This window comes from Anopheles ziemanni, chromosome 2 (genome assembly GCF_943734765.1).
Source record: "Anopheles ziemanni chromosome 2, idAnoZiCoDA_A2_x.2, whole genome shotgun sequence".
In the NCBI taxonomy this organism is placed as follows: domain Eukaryota; kingdom Metazoa; phylum Arthropoda; class Insecta; order Diptera; family Culicidae; genus Anopheles; species Anopheles ziemanni.
Window position 1 is genome coordinate 69,499,335 of NC_080705.1, and position 14,301 is coordinate 69,513,635.

The following is a 14,301-nucleotide window of genomic DNA, read 5'->3' on the forward strand; positions in this document are numbered from 1 at the left end:
TGCCGTGTGAACAAAGACGCGTACATCCGCTCAACGGTGCCATGTTATCCTTCAAGTGTTTGTCGGTTCTGTTGCACCAGCAAATGCACCGGGCAGGTTCTAAAATGAACAAAAGACTGAGTATGGTTGTACGTTGAATTGAGAAAAAAATGCTTCAAATTCACACATCAGCCGTGGGCTCATAAATCAAACCCCAAGCGGTTCTGGACCGTGGAGCAGGAACATACATGGGCCTCGCGTAACGCGTCTTCCATTTTTCAGTCTTTCCCTTCTGGACTCTTCCGGTGGTCGGTAAACGAACGTGTATGGCTGTTGTATCCTTCCCTTTTTTTACTTGCCCATGTTTAATAGCATTATTGGATCTGGACTAAACGCATTATTACCCTGCAAACACTCTACAGACACAACAAGACCAACCAATTATACTCCGGACCGCGGTTTCTTCGTCCACAGAGATGATGCTTATTTGTATTTAGTCCGGTTTGCGGATGGTCTTCCGCACGAAAAGTTTACATATTTTTACGCACGGTTGACTGATTAGCGCTTTAGCGGTGTTCGGCGTTGCTAGCCATACATCCGGAAGTTGTGTACAGGTCCGCACGAAAGCCACGTCCATCTTGATACAAATTCCCGACCGGGGAAATCTCTCCGGTACAACAAAGCAGCTTGTTTTAAAACAAAGGTTTTTTAATGCCACCTCGTATCTCGCCGTCTACAGATGATTTCTGCGGTTTCGTACACTCGTTATTTTCACGGCCAAACTACGACCCATTTGCGTTTTCAGCGCAACAGCAGGTTCGACACATTTGTGCTTTTGGAAGGTTGCGCCTTTTGTTGCTTGGAGCAACCAAAACAAAAAGCCTCTGCTTTCGGCGACGCGCACGCACGCCAACTGCGATGATTTTCCGATTTTTCGATGGAGTCGCGGGCCGAGAGCGAGAGGGAGAGAAAGAGAGAGAGCTGAACGGTTGGTCTTTGAATAAAACGGAGCAAGTGCGAGATGAGCGATGGAAAGATGAAGCATGGACATTAAAAACAAAAAAAAAACAAAGAATGTTGCTGCTTTCCTGGCAACTGTCATCTTGGTCGATTTCATTTCGAGCGAATCCGTGTTTCCGTTTGTTTGCTCCCGGTCGTTGGTTCGGGTGGGATGGAATCTCCGACGTCTTCCGACGAGGTGCCAATTTCCGGAATGTCTTCTCCATCCGACCCGCCATTGTTCGAATCGGCCTCCCTCCCCGTGCAACGATGCGTGCACCACCGCCCGCGGGGATCGATGACTGGAACGAAGGCGATGCGCTGCAACTACTGCTGCTGCTGCTGCTGCTTTACATCCTGCCAGCAGACGTTCGCAGTAGCCGCAGAATGGGGTTTCATTCATTTTCCACCATTCCCTGGCAGAGTGGATTGCCAGTATTGACGGAAGTTAGTGGAGCGAATACAGCGACCACCCTATAGGCCAGTAGCAATATGCACCAATCCCTTGGCGGAAAACACAACACAACACAACATAACAAGAAAACATACTGCTCCATATTGATGCTCCAGCGTAAAAGCGCTCCAGCACACCTTCACATAAAACATCGTCGCACACTAAACACAACCGTATTGCGGGATCCGAGGAAGAAAGAACTCCCAGCCCGCGGAAGAAAACAAGAAAGAACACACTAAACAACTTATCTTCGCCCTTTTTTCCCTTGCGTTCTTCGCCAACAACTTTTACCCTGCGGTTCTTCTTCTCTTTCGCTCATCTCCCGTTTTCACGCACGCATACAGCAGAGCCCTTTTGCTAGGCGTTCTTGCTGAATGCCTTTTTCCGAGGTTTCTTTTCGTTTTTCCGTTTGCCGCAGAACCAATCTTCCAATCTTCAGCGATGACGACGACGGCGACGACCACCGACAAAGGATTTTTGGCTACACCGTGTTTTCTTTTTGTTTCACAAATGCGGTCTCGCATTTGACCCCTTCTTCCTGGTGCCCTGCGGCGGGGCGACGTCGGTCGGAATAATGGTCATTACGATCGATCGAAGCAAACTTACGACGGGCCTATGTTGCCAGATGCAATTTGTACGCAGTTATGCGGAGATTCATGCAATAGAGAGCACATGCGAGCGAAACGCAAATCACTAATTTCGGGGGAAAATCACTGCCATCGGGTGTTCGGGAAGAAAATTTCAGTTGTTTCGCGACGGGACGCTTTTTCGCTACTGAGTAAAGTAGAGATGGCAGAATCGGGATTTGGAAAACTCGATCAGGGGTGGGATCCCTTTGGACGGATTCGAATCAGATTTGATTCGTTTGGGAGTCTATTTGATCCGATTTGATTCAGACTTGATCCGCATCTATTTGTGTTTAATGTGACTCGATTGAGTCTTTCTTTTTGGTGTCTGTACAGTCAGTATCCGACTTACGCGGATAATGGGGACCAGAGAAAACCGCGTATCTCGAATTTCCGCGTATCTCGAATATTGCTTGACACATAGTTTATACTAGGAGGTAAGAGATCGAGCTCTTGTGTATATGTATCATAGGATATTCAATTTTTTTCTTTGTCCATTAATATGAATGCAATGCAAGCGTATTCAAACAACATAAATTGCAACAAACGAAATAAACAGCGTAAGTTATGCAAATGCGTAATTTACATATTTATTCGTGTGGTTGTACATCTCAGGAATTAAAATCGATGTAATAAACCCATTCTACTGTCAAATTTTGAAAACCGCGTATCTCCGAATCCGCGTAAGTCGAGAACCGCGTAACTCGAGAACAGACTGTATATCTTTGATATATTTTTGGTAAAAGTGTAAATGAGACCCCGGGCTTCGTTTTTACGGTCGTGCCCTCACCTCTTGTGCTACAATATACCTAAACGTATGCAATTGGTGATACATAAATTCGTTAAATCAGACCTACGAGTATTTGAACCGTAGTGTGTACCGTTAATTTCGGCTATGGAAATCAACCTAGGCGTGGGGACTTATTTCTCCAAATTATAACAAACTCTCTTTTTCAATAGTCCTAGCGCAGTCCGCTCGCTGCGCTTGCTGCGGGCGCGCCGCCGTTTCCAAATAATTTCTTCGGCTTAACTCATTGCTGCATGCTGTCCATCATGTGTGGTATGATTTAAAAGGTAACTTAACATGTAAAAGTAGGGGGTTCGCGACAGCCGTGTGGGCTACCACCGGGGCCGGTTAGAAAATCGGTCCATGAGCGCTGGGGCTCACCACCTCGACGGCGTGGGTTCGAATCCCAACCGAGACCGGACCCTCCCCCTGTACGAGAGGACTGACTATCCACGTACAACAGGGAAACAAGTCTCGTAGGCCCTTGAAGGGCAGGCATGATCAACAAGGTCGTTACGCCAAGAAGAAGAAGAAGAACATGTAAAAGTATATTAACCTACATTCAACCTCCACTGCGTGATTAGCTTAAACCGTTATGTTCTTTTAAGCGAAAAAAAAATTAAGCAATTAAATATTCGAAAAGAATGCATGCGTCGCGCTTTGCATAGCTTCAGGCGCTCAATGTAAACCAGTAGGAAGAGGAGAATCTAGCCCGGGGCCTCATTTGCTCTTTTACCTATTTTTTTTTACAAAAAAAAGCGAGTTATCAATTTTTTGGTTTGAGGGGGATCGGATGTGGAGATACGGATCTTCGACCGGATTTGAATCGAAAGAATCGAGTCCCTGAAGCGACTTGGGTTTCCCATCACTAAAACAAGGAATTCAAAAAACGAAACTCAGAGCAGTGTTGCCGGTATGTTCAAAACATTTACCATTTTACGAAGATTATTTCAACAATTTTCAAACAAGGAGTCACGATTTGATAAATAACTTTTTAGACCCTAGACCTTCAAGAATAGACTCTTCTTAGTTTCTACGAAAAATCATTGTATGAGAAAGAAACAGTCGTTTGCAATTCCAAAGTAAAGATTCTTTGTTTCACAATTTATGCAAGTTCTCAGCGGTTTGCATATGGTTCAGCTCGAGGTGTGTTACTTAAAATAGTGTCAAATGTATTCATGTTTTCCCAGTGTTGAAACATATCAAATGTTAAGCACTTTGTTAAATTACTTCTTCTAATTTCAAATCAAATCTAATATCAAATCAAACTTGCTTCAAAAATACGTTTAGTGACAACACCTTGTACTGTAGCCCTTTGGGCAGTTGGAGTAATGTCATTTTTTTAAATTCGTATGTTTGTTTTTTAATTGTTTTGAAACGTAACGCGTCGTTTTGGCGTCCGTGCCCAACGAATTTGCCATTAAAAAGATCTCTGTTTCGCTCCAAAATGGATATGGATCCGGAAAAGGAAGAATATGAATTGCAGCATTTCAACTTTTCATCGGAGGAGATTGTGGCACAGAGTGAGTAAGCGTTCGCTAATTGTTTCATCATTGTTTGCATGGTTTACCAACTGTCTCGACCATCTCTAAACCTACAGATACACAAATGGTTCAAACACTGCTCCGGTCATCGTTCTCCGAGTTTACCGAACAGTTTATACAGAAACAAAAAATCCCACCAGCCGCCGCCGATCAGCTTCGAGCGAATTGTACCAAAACAAGCATCGACATGTACAACGATTGTCTTCCGGCAATCAACGCGCTGAGTGCGCTGTATCGTGAAACGTTTACCATTCCCGATAACGTGCTGCTACCGACGGACCTACTGCAAACCCGTGGCCAAACGGAGCAACTCGTCAACGAGCTAGCGAAGGAGGTACGCAATGCGAAGGAGGCCGTAATGCAGGGTGCTGTGTTTCTTGCCTCGTTAGACGCGGAGGTTGAATTGCACCAGGCGCTCGAGCAGTGTCACGAAGCGGAAGATGCCGTTGTGGAACTGCTGAAGGATTTCCAGGAGGAGGATGTCGATTCTGATGAGGTGTCGGATTTGGTGAAGCGATTGGAAATCGCCGGCATTATCAAGAACGATTGGGAGCGAGAAAGTGTCGAGTTTGATAATTTTTTATTACAAAAATAACAAACAGCCGGTGATTGTGCCCTTATTAAACAACAAAATCTGTCCCGCAGCCCCGCAAATACCTGTGTTAGCTGTATCTTGTTTCAACTATAGCTTCGAGAGGTCACGATGTTGGAAATATTCTAAAACTGGATGAAAATACGCAGTCGGTAACGAAAGATAACAAAAACCAAGCACTAAAAGAGAGCCCCCATCCGCGATTGGGGAAGCGATCCGTCTCTACAGTCCCGGTGCAACGATGTTGAGGAATTTCATGAAAATCTCCACACCGATGAAGCAGGCCGCATTGGCCGGGAACGCTCGCAGCATAACCGGCGTGACGCCCTTGTACAGGGCCAACGGTCCTTCCCGGCGCATCAGCTCCCGAAACACGTCCCGGATGCCGTTCGGGTACGTTCCCTCCGGTGCAGTCTGCAGTCGCGATTTCAGCACATCCGCAGGCATACCGATGGCCCAGTTCGCTATGCCGGCCATACCACCGGCAAAGATTGTCCCCAGCAGGCCAATGGAAGTGTCCTTCTTCTCGCCCTCCTTCGGTGCCAGCGCCCGCTGGATGTACTCGTACGTGAGGAAGTACATTCCGGACGCCGGAACGTCACGGAGCAACGTGGCAAAGGCACCCTTGTAGATGCTACGCATGCCACCCTCCGCGTACAGCTGCTTGGCACAATCGACCATTCCGCTGTACTTTTGCGGTGAGTTACCACCCTGCTGGATCTGCAGCAAACACTTGATCCGTTCACCCGGTGCCATCACGGTGGTCGTAAAGATGCCCGAAAACGCTCCGGCGGCAAACAGCTGCGTGTAGTTCAGCTCCTCATCGGGCGTTTTCTGCTGTAACCGCTTGCCCACACCGAACCCGAAGAAGCTGACGGCAAAGATCGGCGCCACACCGGTTATGGGGGCCGACATGCCCTTGTACAGTCCCCGGAAGCCCTCGCGGGCGATCGTCTTTTTGGCGCAGTCCAGTGTTCCGGCGTACAAGGGCGCTTGGCCAGCGGCTGGCAGTGGCATGGTTTGCAATCGCACCTTGATCGTGTCAAGGGGATGACCGGCCAGCACTGTGCACACACCACCAAACCCGCCAGAAAGGAAGTACTTGATCGGGCTCTTATTTTCCGACATCGTGGCGTTCGTTGATCCTTTCTCTTTTATTGTTGTGTGTGATGTAAACACCGATCGATTGCGGGTGCAGAAACTAAAACGATCAACTCAAAACCGAAACTAATGTGAACCAAACCGGCTACACTACTCGGCAGGCACTCTTTTAGGCAGGAACTAGCGAGCGGGGCAACCTGCAGATAACAAACAGTTTAACTAAATACCACCGTGATGGGACAGGATTTGTTGGCAGTTCAAAGTACACGGAATAGATAACCAAAATACTACAGTCTTTTTCACAACAATTCATTCGCGAATCATTTTTCCTAAACCGTGTAAATTATATTTAGGTAATTGTGTGTATAAAACATCGAAATGTTGTAAAGTATAACAGATTTAACGTTAAATCAAGGGTTAAACTTTTAATTATAGTGTAAAGAAAACTTGTGGAAAACGAAATTATACTGATAAACACCGTTGACAGTAAATTCGTGACGTATCCGATATCTGGTATTGAAATATTTCATCGAATTATTTCAAAGTTAACTCTTGCATACGTAGCACATGGATGATTGAGTAAATAAAATGTTATAAAAGCTATCAATTTATAATTTAAAGAAATTCGTTTATTATTTCATCTGTTCGTCAGAAAACCTTGGTTCATCTTATCTTTAGCGAACAATCAGTCTATAACGTTATTTATGTAATAGATGAATACATCATTCTTGAGTATCACGGCACGGCAGGAAAAAGGCTCGAGCTTTCAAAACTTTTTAAATTTATTGTTGTTCCAGCATCATAACTCAGAAATGATAGATTTGTAACATATTATTTTGATGAAATATTCGAGGATTCGCGATCGGTAAGAGGTTACGCAGGTTATATGTACAACAGGCTCAAGAACGCCGAGGCTCTTCCTAGATGGCGTGGGTTCGAATCCTAACCAAAACAATACCCTTCCCGTTACGAGAGAATTGACCAAGGATATGATCGAAAACGACAGTTAAGCTAAAGAAACGGATAAAAAATCATTGCAACTGAAAGAATTCATTGGGAATATTTTTTTGTAAACCAACTGAGTGCATATATGCAGGGTTCACCCTGCAATATACTGCCTCGCGTTATTTTAATTATGCATGATTGTTTGAGTCAAATCGGATCTAGAACGAAAAGAAAAAAAATTGAAAAAAAACAACAAATAATTGAATTGTCAGGGTCATCTAGCAAATGTTTTACATTAGTATTGAGTTCAAACTCAGGTAGATTGCAAGATGGACCATGTGATGTTCATCTAAAATATTCACTCAGTTTTCCAGCAGCATGGATGTGCACTATCGATGTTAAAAAAAAAAAAATTAATTGGAATTGAGATTCAAAGGCATCCACAAGCCAGACGAACACATTACTTTGGGCAAAAAGGTTGTCCAACGTCGACCATCCTTCCAGAATTTCTTGCAACGCAACGAATCTGTTTGAACTGCACTGTGTTTAAATGCTTATAAGCTATAGCCTCGCCTAACCTGGACAAGTTTACTGCAACATCACTAGCCGGCTTCGTTACCCCATGGGTTGTAATTTGCAAATTAGCAGCAAAATTTGAGGTTACATTAAGATAAATCGATTCGCAAAGGTAAACCCGACTGAATCCAGAACCGTATCTGCTCATCTATTTCTGGACCGGCACGGGCCCAAAAGGGGCTGGGCCTTGGAAGGGGTGTGTGTGGGTGTATGTGGTTTCTTCCTCGTTTTGGGTCGGTACAAATTGGGCCTTTGATTGATCATCTTCGCTCCCGGTGGAGCCTTTTGCTCAGCCCCAGCGCCACCTGCCCTCCATCGTCATCCCCGCCTTGTCCAGCGAGGGAATGTGTGTCTGTAATTCCGATCCGGTGCTAGCAGCGAAGGGAAAGCATCGTTCCTAGCACGTTCCAACGTACGCACAAGTGAAGGCATGTTACGCATTCCGCTTCGTTGGGGGAATGAAACACTACCCCTAGCATAGCAGAAGCGGCATTTTTCTCTATCACGGCACCAGCTACGAGGAGGCAGATCCAGTGCGCCAGCCAGCCTTTTACTTGATTATTTATTTACGGATCTTCACACATGCTTAACGGGTTCATCAAAAATTCAGGTGAGATCGGTATGAATTCTTTCCGGTACGCCATCTGCTCGGTACGCCGGCATATTTCCGACACCAGACAGGTGCGCCTATCCCCGTATGCTTCCGAGGCCGGTAGGAATTTGTGCTCGGCGTGGGGTTTTTGCATGTGAAGAAGAAGCTGCCCGTTCTTGGTGGAAGGATACTAGGTTAGACAAAGGAAATATGTCGGAACTTTTTAGCAATTAGTATCGGATGAGTTCGGAGCACGAATCTTCCATATATATGACTATGTTGCTGGATATTTTGACAAACTTCTAGTTAGATACATAAGGCCAAATAGTCTACTCCTTAGCTTTGTGAAAAAAGTTCAAATTTATACATGGCAAAACAGTAAGCCAGCGAATATGTATCTAAAAAAAGCGAAATTGTTTGGTATTGAGGTCAATTTTAAGACTACTTCGATAAAAACATAATGAATTGCTCTCATAGGTATAAGTTACGCCATCGATGTATACTAAGGGAACAATAGTAGTAAGCCCTTACTAGAATACATTGCTTTGGAACCGAACCGTAATGCTTTTTGGCGGTCTTTTTGACTACTATTTTTACCTTCGCTATAACTTCATCATTTATGAAGATTTTTCAAATCTCTCAACGGCTTCTTTTTAGTATATTTGTTGACTTACTTTTTGCGTATTTTGTTAAATTATGTTAACCCTCTACACAGGTACAAAGCAAAAAAGGTTGGGTTTGAATTCTTTTCAACATTTACAAATAACGCTTCCCGTTTGTGCATAATCCATGGTCATGCGTGTAAAATAGCGCGGTCGTAAGGACTGCGAAGAAGCATTTGGTTTTGGTCAACTTGGTTTTCGGAACAGAAAAATCTGCAATTGTTTTAGATAAAACTTTGGATTAAAAAAAAAGCTTTTTGAAAAAAAGCTATTGAAAAATATTCAGTCGTTTTTGAGATATTAAAATCGAAAAATGTGTAGCGGCCAAAATGACCGCTATTTCGATTCTAGTGGTAATGGGGCAGGTATAACCGATAATGCTGTTTTAGTTTCAACGTCACAGGAGTTTTTTTTTCTTTCAGGATAACAACCCAGAGAGTTTCAAATAGCATAAAATTAGATACTGCTAAAACCTACCCCTTTCTGAACACTTTTTCACTATTCGCATTGAAACGAATAGGCCAATGACAAAACAAGATGTGTAATTATACAAGGTTTGAAGCATATCAAAGCAAGAACAAATAATAAAACAGCAGCAGGAAGAAATTGCGCCAACAATAATAAGTACCGCACGATATTTGCTAACAGTCTAAGAACCTGAAGATAAAAAAAAAATAACATACTTAAACAACGACTTAAACCTGGAAACGAAGAACACAAATTGGATTGAGGATGTCGTTTTGATGATATTTCGTAAATAGGTCCACAAACAAGTTTTGATATATTGTTTTAAGAATCTCTGAAATTGACCTGAAAACCAGATAATTATTCTGTTTTCAGCTGTGCCATTTATCGGTTTAAATAGTGTAACTAAAAGGTTGCTCTAGATTTGATCGAATCATCTGTTCAAGATCATATCGAAAAGAATCGAAAACATAAGCCAACACCCAAAGTTGCCTAAGTTTTGTTGCAGACTTCGTGGAAGGAACTTCTTGTGAATTTTCACCTGTAAGCAATCCCACTAGTCCGCCTTGAAGGTTAAGAGTTATGGAAATGGTAAACGAACGTGCTAACAATCTTTGTGCCATTTCACTCTCGGAACTGCGCAGTGGTCGAACAGGTATTCCTATTCCGTTTTCCTGCCTACATTGCCTCTGTTTGATGGTGGAAAACCGAGCGTCCCTACACTCTTCGTTCGTCGTTGACACACCTCCAAGCACGCCTTTTTCCTCTGGAGTGAGGTGGATGAGAGGAATGTCGAACACGCGCGATTTCCGGAACAACTGACCGAAGTGACCTTGGGTTTTTTGTTCCGCTTGTATTTGGCATCCCGTGTACCAACAGGTGACCAACGTATCGTAGACAACATTGTAAGTAACACCAACAGGAACCTCCAAAAAGCCAGGCCATGTACAATGTCCGGAAAAGGATCGGGGAGTGAAGGACTAACATGCTCGACCACTCCGAAAAGGCTTCATATGATGTGGCTTAGTGTCGTATGTGCGAATCGTCGAATGTCCCCGTAACCTAGCCCGACACTGGCAGGTGAAGAATCGCGGAAGTAGACCCAACAACGCCACAAACGGGCGAAACACAAAAATCTCTTTTCGTTAGGGTCGGTACTTACGTCGCCGGTCCGTGCTTCAACCACCGGCCCCGTTACCTCCGCCGACGCCACCGTCACCATTCGATGACAATGAAAGGACGTTGGGTCGACCGCAGAGGAAAAAGTTTTTATTTCAACCGCAGCAATTAGCTTCCGTTTCGGTTTTGTTCGGACGGCGTCGTAACGAGCGGTGGTGAAGAAAAGGACCAGTTCCGGACCAACCTTCCCAGCCATGTCCCCCTCGCTTTCTCCCTCGCTTCTAGCGCCTTTCTGGTCGACCCGGTGTGGCTCGAACAGAATAGCCTTCAGCCCTCCGGCAAAAGCGGAAGTTCACCGACGGTGAATTAATTTGGATAATGAGTGACACATCCTTCGGCTAACGCATCGCCGTACGGTGATGTGAACCGTAAGGTTGGTGCCCTAGGCCCCCGGTACGACCCGGAGCAATGTTGGACGGAAAATGTGAGAGCGAAGGAAGGCTCGGATAAAAGGACAGCCTGGGTTTGTAAGGTGATGGTTTTGGGTTCGGAAAATGAGCTCTTTGGGCCGATGGGTTTGTGGATTGTACACAACTACACTGAACGAATGCAAAAATAGAACCAACCTGTGATTATACTAAATTTTTTGTTATTTCCATAGAATTTTAGCTTTTCATTGCATATTCTCACAAACGTTAAACGATATGCACATTACCAAACTTTTTGAGCTTATTCCTAGATGTGGACTGAAAATATAATAAACAGTGCGGTTTTTATTTAAAAAATCATGAAGGAAAACAACTATATTGTTTTTGGAATAACAAAAACAGCTTTTAAACAATGTCAGTGTTTTTAATTATGATCTATGTGTTTGTATCTCTATTTTTATCTATTTATGATATGATGAATGTAAGAGATTAAAAGAGCTTTAAAAAAAGTACATTTTGCCATTTCAATACAGATCCATCAGCAAACATCTCGTCAAAAGTTCAAGCATAAGAGAATGAGCGTTCAAAAAGAAAGGAGTTTAAGTGCGTAATAAAAACTGTTGTTTGTAAAAAAAAGCTTAAACAAGCTCCAATAACGTTTCTGTTTGATCTAATTTAGCTGTTTCCGGGGAGTTTAATTTTGATTAACCAGAAAAAATACTGACGGTTAATATGCTTGGAAAAATGGTTATAAAGCCAAACAAAAAATCAACTGTTCACGCAAACGATCGTTTTGTTTCATACCACTGGTTTTGCAAATAACTTTTAACTGATAGGTTTTCCAAGTCAGTCTCTCATGCCTCAGTAACAGCTTTCTAAGGCAAGAACAAACCCTCGATTTTTACATCGTTCTATTCGGGAAATTTCCCGTTTCTGTTTACTTTCCTTTCCTCATAGAAACGGCTTACCAGAGGCGGCTTGTTAATCCCATCCTGGGATGGTTCAGTCATAAACACTATCCCGATGGAATTTTGGAGTTGAGATAAAACGCATCTGAAAGGTGAGTGTCTAGTGAAGTGGAAACAAACCTGTTGTTGTTTGTGCAGTTTTCTCCTCACAAGTGGATTCATCCAGTGGTCAACTTTCCGGTTGGAGACTAGAAACTGTGGCAGCCAATAGGAATACTTGTGTGGCAAGGACTGAAGATTATTATTGTTTTTTTTTTAAACGTTTTCATTAAGGAGAGTTATCACACCACACTTTCCAGCAGCTCCGTTCCTGACTGGACATTAGGTGACTCATTTATTAACATTTAAGTGCTAAATCTGGAGCAGCTTGGAATAGAGACGATCGAGACAAACGCTCTGGCAAAAGGACGAAACATCAAGATCCTTCACCTCAGTTGCAACAACATCGCTTCGCTTGAGTCGGGAGAATTTGATAATCTTATTTCACTTGTCCTTCTTGAACTGGACAGGAATAACCTTTCTATCATCCCTCCATTACAAACTAAAAATATTCAGAAAATAGCGTTTATAATACAAAAACAAAACAAAAAATTATACTCGTGGCCTACAGAATATGATCTTCAATGCAGAATTGGTAGAATCCCATAAAATTAGTTGGTCCCAATTGGTAGAATCCCATAAGATCAGTTTGGCGGTAATACCATGCCGTTTAGAGCGTTTAATTACATTTAAGCTGTCAGAAATCCTTACATATTGATACTTTTTTTTGAAGATAATCACCAAGCTTAATCATATCAGCTTGTAGTACCTAAACTCTAGCGCTATCTATACTAGTAATTATGTAGAAGAATTTTTACATTAACACAGAGGCGTTAAATCCCATTTTATTGCCAAAAGTCTTAATGGAGTACACAAAGGCAATTTTCGTTCGATGCGAGTATGAATATCTTCGTCCAAAAATGATTAAAATTATAAATAAATAATCCTAGCTCTTTATGATGGGAGAAATAGTTAGACAAACCCTCTATGCTGGCATCTTGTCTAAGTAATTCGAAAATCAAACAATCTCTTTGAAAGTTCCTCCTCTGGTTTCCGTTTGTATGTGATTAGATTGTTAATATCGTGTGGTATTTCCTTCCAATATCATGCCACGAAATAAAAATGGCTAAACTCTAGCAAAACGCCCAGACTAATGTCGGCAATTATTTCATCTCCAACCTAATCTAGTCGGACAGGATATGTATCAAACAATTTCACACAAAAAAAAGACAGTCAGCCAAAAAACAGCGCGTGCAAATTCCACACGCAACGAAACTCTAAGCCCGATCAATGTCGGCCTACGTTTGCGTTGAGTTTTTGTCCCCTGTGGGATGGTCAGTTGATTGTTTTCTTGTTTTTCGTTGGCGGATTCCATCGTTGCCGAAGATGGCCCGTCCGAGAGCAGAACACATCACCGTCGCCCGGTTCGAGAAAGCAATACCAGGGATCCGGCCGGACCGGAGGTTCTTTATCAAAAAGCAATCAAGAACCATTTTATCCTCGTCCCGCACCCCGGTCGTGGCTTGCCCGGGGTTTTGTCTTCCCAAAATCCTTGCCTCCAAAACTCCCCTTCCCTTTTCTCCCATCCTCTTTGCCAGTACTTTCCCCAATGCAAGTGCTAACGGAACGGAACGGGAGCGCACCAAATCCAGCGGAATCGGACGGGTGTAATTAAATTAAACGTTAAAGTTTCGGCGTCTCTATTAGTGGTTTTGCCCAATTAGGGATAATATTGATTTTCTGTTGATCGCTGTTGCCCTGGCCCTTGGTGGCCGCATGTACGTATGTATGTATGTATGTACGTGTATGCATCGTACGGTGTGTCTCGTGGTTGCTTTTGTCGTTCGCAGAAGCAGCGGGAGTGAGTGTGCGGGCTTTTTCCGGGAAACGTTGTCCGGCATCGGGTGAAGGAAGCTTCCGTGTTCCGTGTCCCGATTCCGAAATGAAACCGAGCTTGAAGAGCGGTCGGGGTTCCGGGTTTGGCGAGTGTTGTCTAGTCTCGAATTTGATCGTTATTGTTTGTTTAGTGCCCACCACGAGCTGCTAATGATGATTCCGGTTCGAGAACTTCGCCGCTTGTTTGGCGGTGCGCGGGGCCGGGGCTGTTGGTGGGATTTTGTGTTATTAAAGTACTATCAGGTTCGCTTGCGCTGCCTTCCCGGTTTTGGACAGATCCGAGTGGTTCTACCGCTCTGAAAGACATTATTACTCCAGCGGGTATTGAAGTGCTCCTAGAGGTATGAAATTAGTCTCTCTTTCTCTCCTTTTTTCCATCTCTCTCACTCATGTCCACTTTGGAATGGTCTTGCTTTAACGGTTCGCGTTATTTTCCACTCTTTAATCTACACAGACGATCACCCTGCCCACCCGATGATTCTTACCTTACGCCCTACGCACTTAATAAAAGTCCTTGAGTGTTGCTTTG

The 14,301-nt window shown here is 43.6% G+C and overlaps 2 protein-coding genes across 2 annotated transcripts; one reads left to right on the forward strand and one right to left on the reverse strand.

Moving 5' to 3' along the window:
* The first annotated feature begins 4,246 nt into the window (after positions 1 to 4,246).
* Positions 4,247 to 6,400, forward strand: LOC131282968 (uncharacterized). The gene is made up of 2 exons (XM_058312523.1): positions 4,247 to 4,368; positions 4,446 to 6,400. Exons 1-2 carry the CDS (start codon positions 4,293 to 4,295, stop codon positions 4,982 to 4,984), a joined length of 615 nt encoding a protein of 204 aa, XP_058168506.1. The 5' UTR covers positions 4,247 to 4,292; the 3' UTR covers positions 4,985 to 6,400.
* On the reverse strand, positions 4,958 to 6,339 carry LOC131282967 (congested-like trachea protein). Its single transcript, XM_058312521.1, has one exon. The coding sequence runs from the start codon at positions 6,107 to 6,109 to the stop codon at positions 5,204 to 5,206; it is 906 nt and encodes a 301-aa protein (XP_058168504.1). The 5' UTR covers positions 6,110 to 6,339; the 3' UTR covers positions 4,958 to 5,203.
* Positions 6,401 to 14,301: the final 7,901 nt, after the last annotated feature.

Excerpts from the sequence above, each read along its gene's own strand:
- LOC131282967 (XM_058312521.1), bottom strand. The coding sequence starts at position 6,109 with ATGTCGGAAAATAAGAGCCCGATCAAGTACTTCCTTTCTGGCGGGTTT.
- LOC131282968 (XM_058312523.1), top strand. The coding sequence starts at position 4,293 with ATGGATATGGATCCGGAAAAGGAAGAATATGAATTGCAGCATTTCAAC. Across the intron at positions 4,369-4,445 it reads GGAGGAGATTGTGGCACAGA|ATACACAAATGGTTCAAACA; the intron begins GTGAGTAAGCGT and ends CTAAACCTACAG.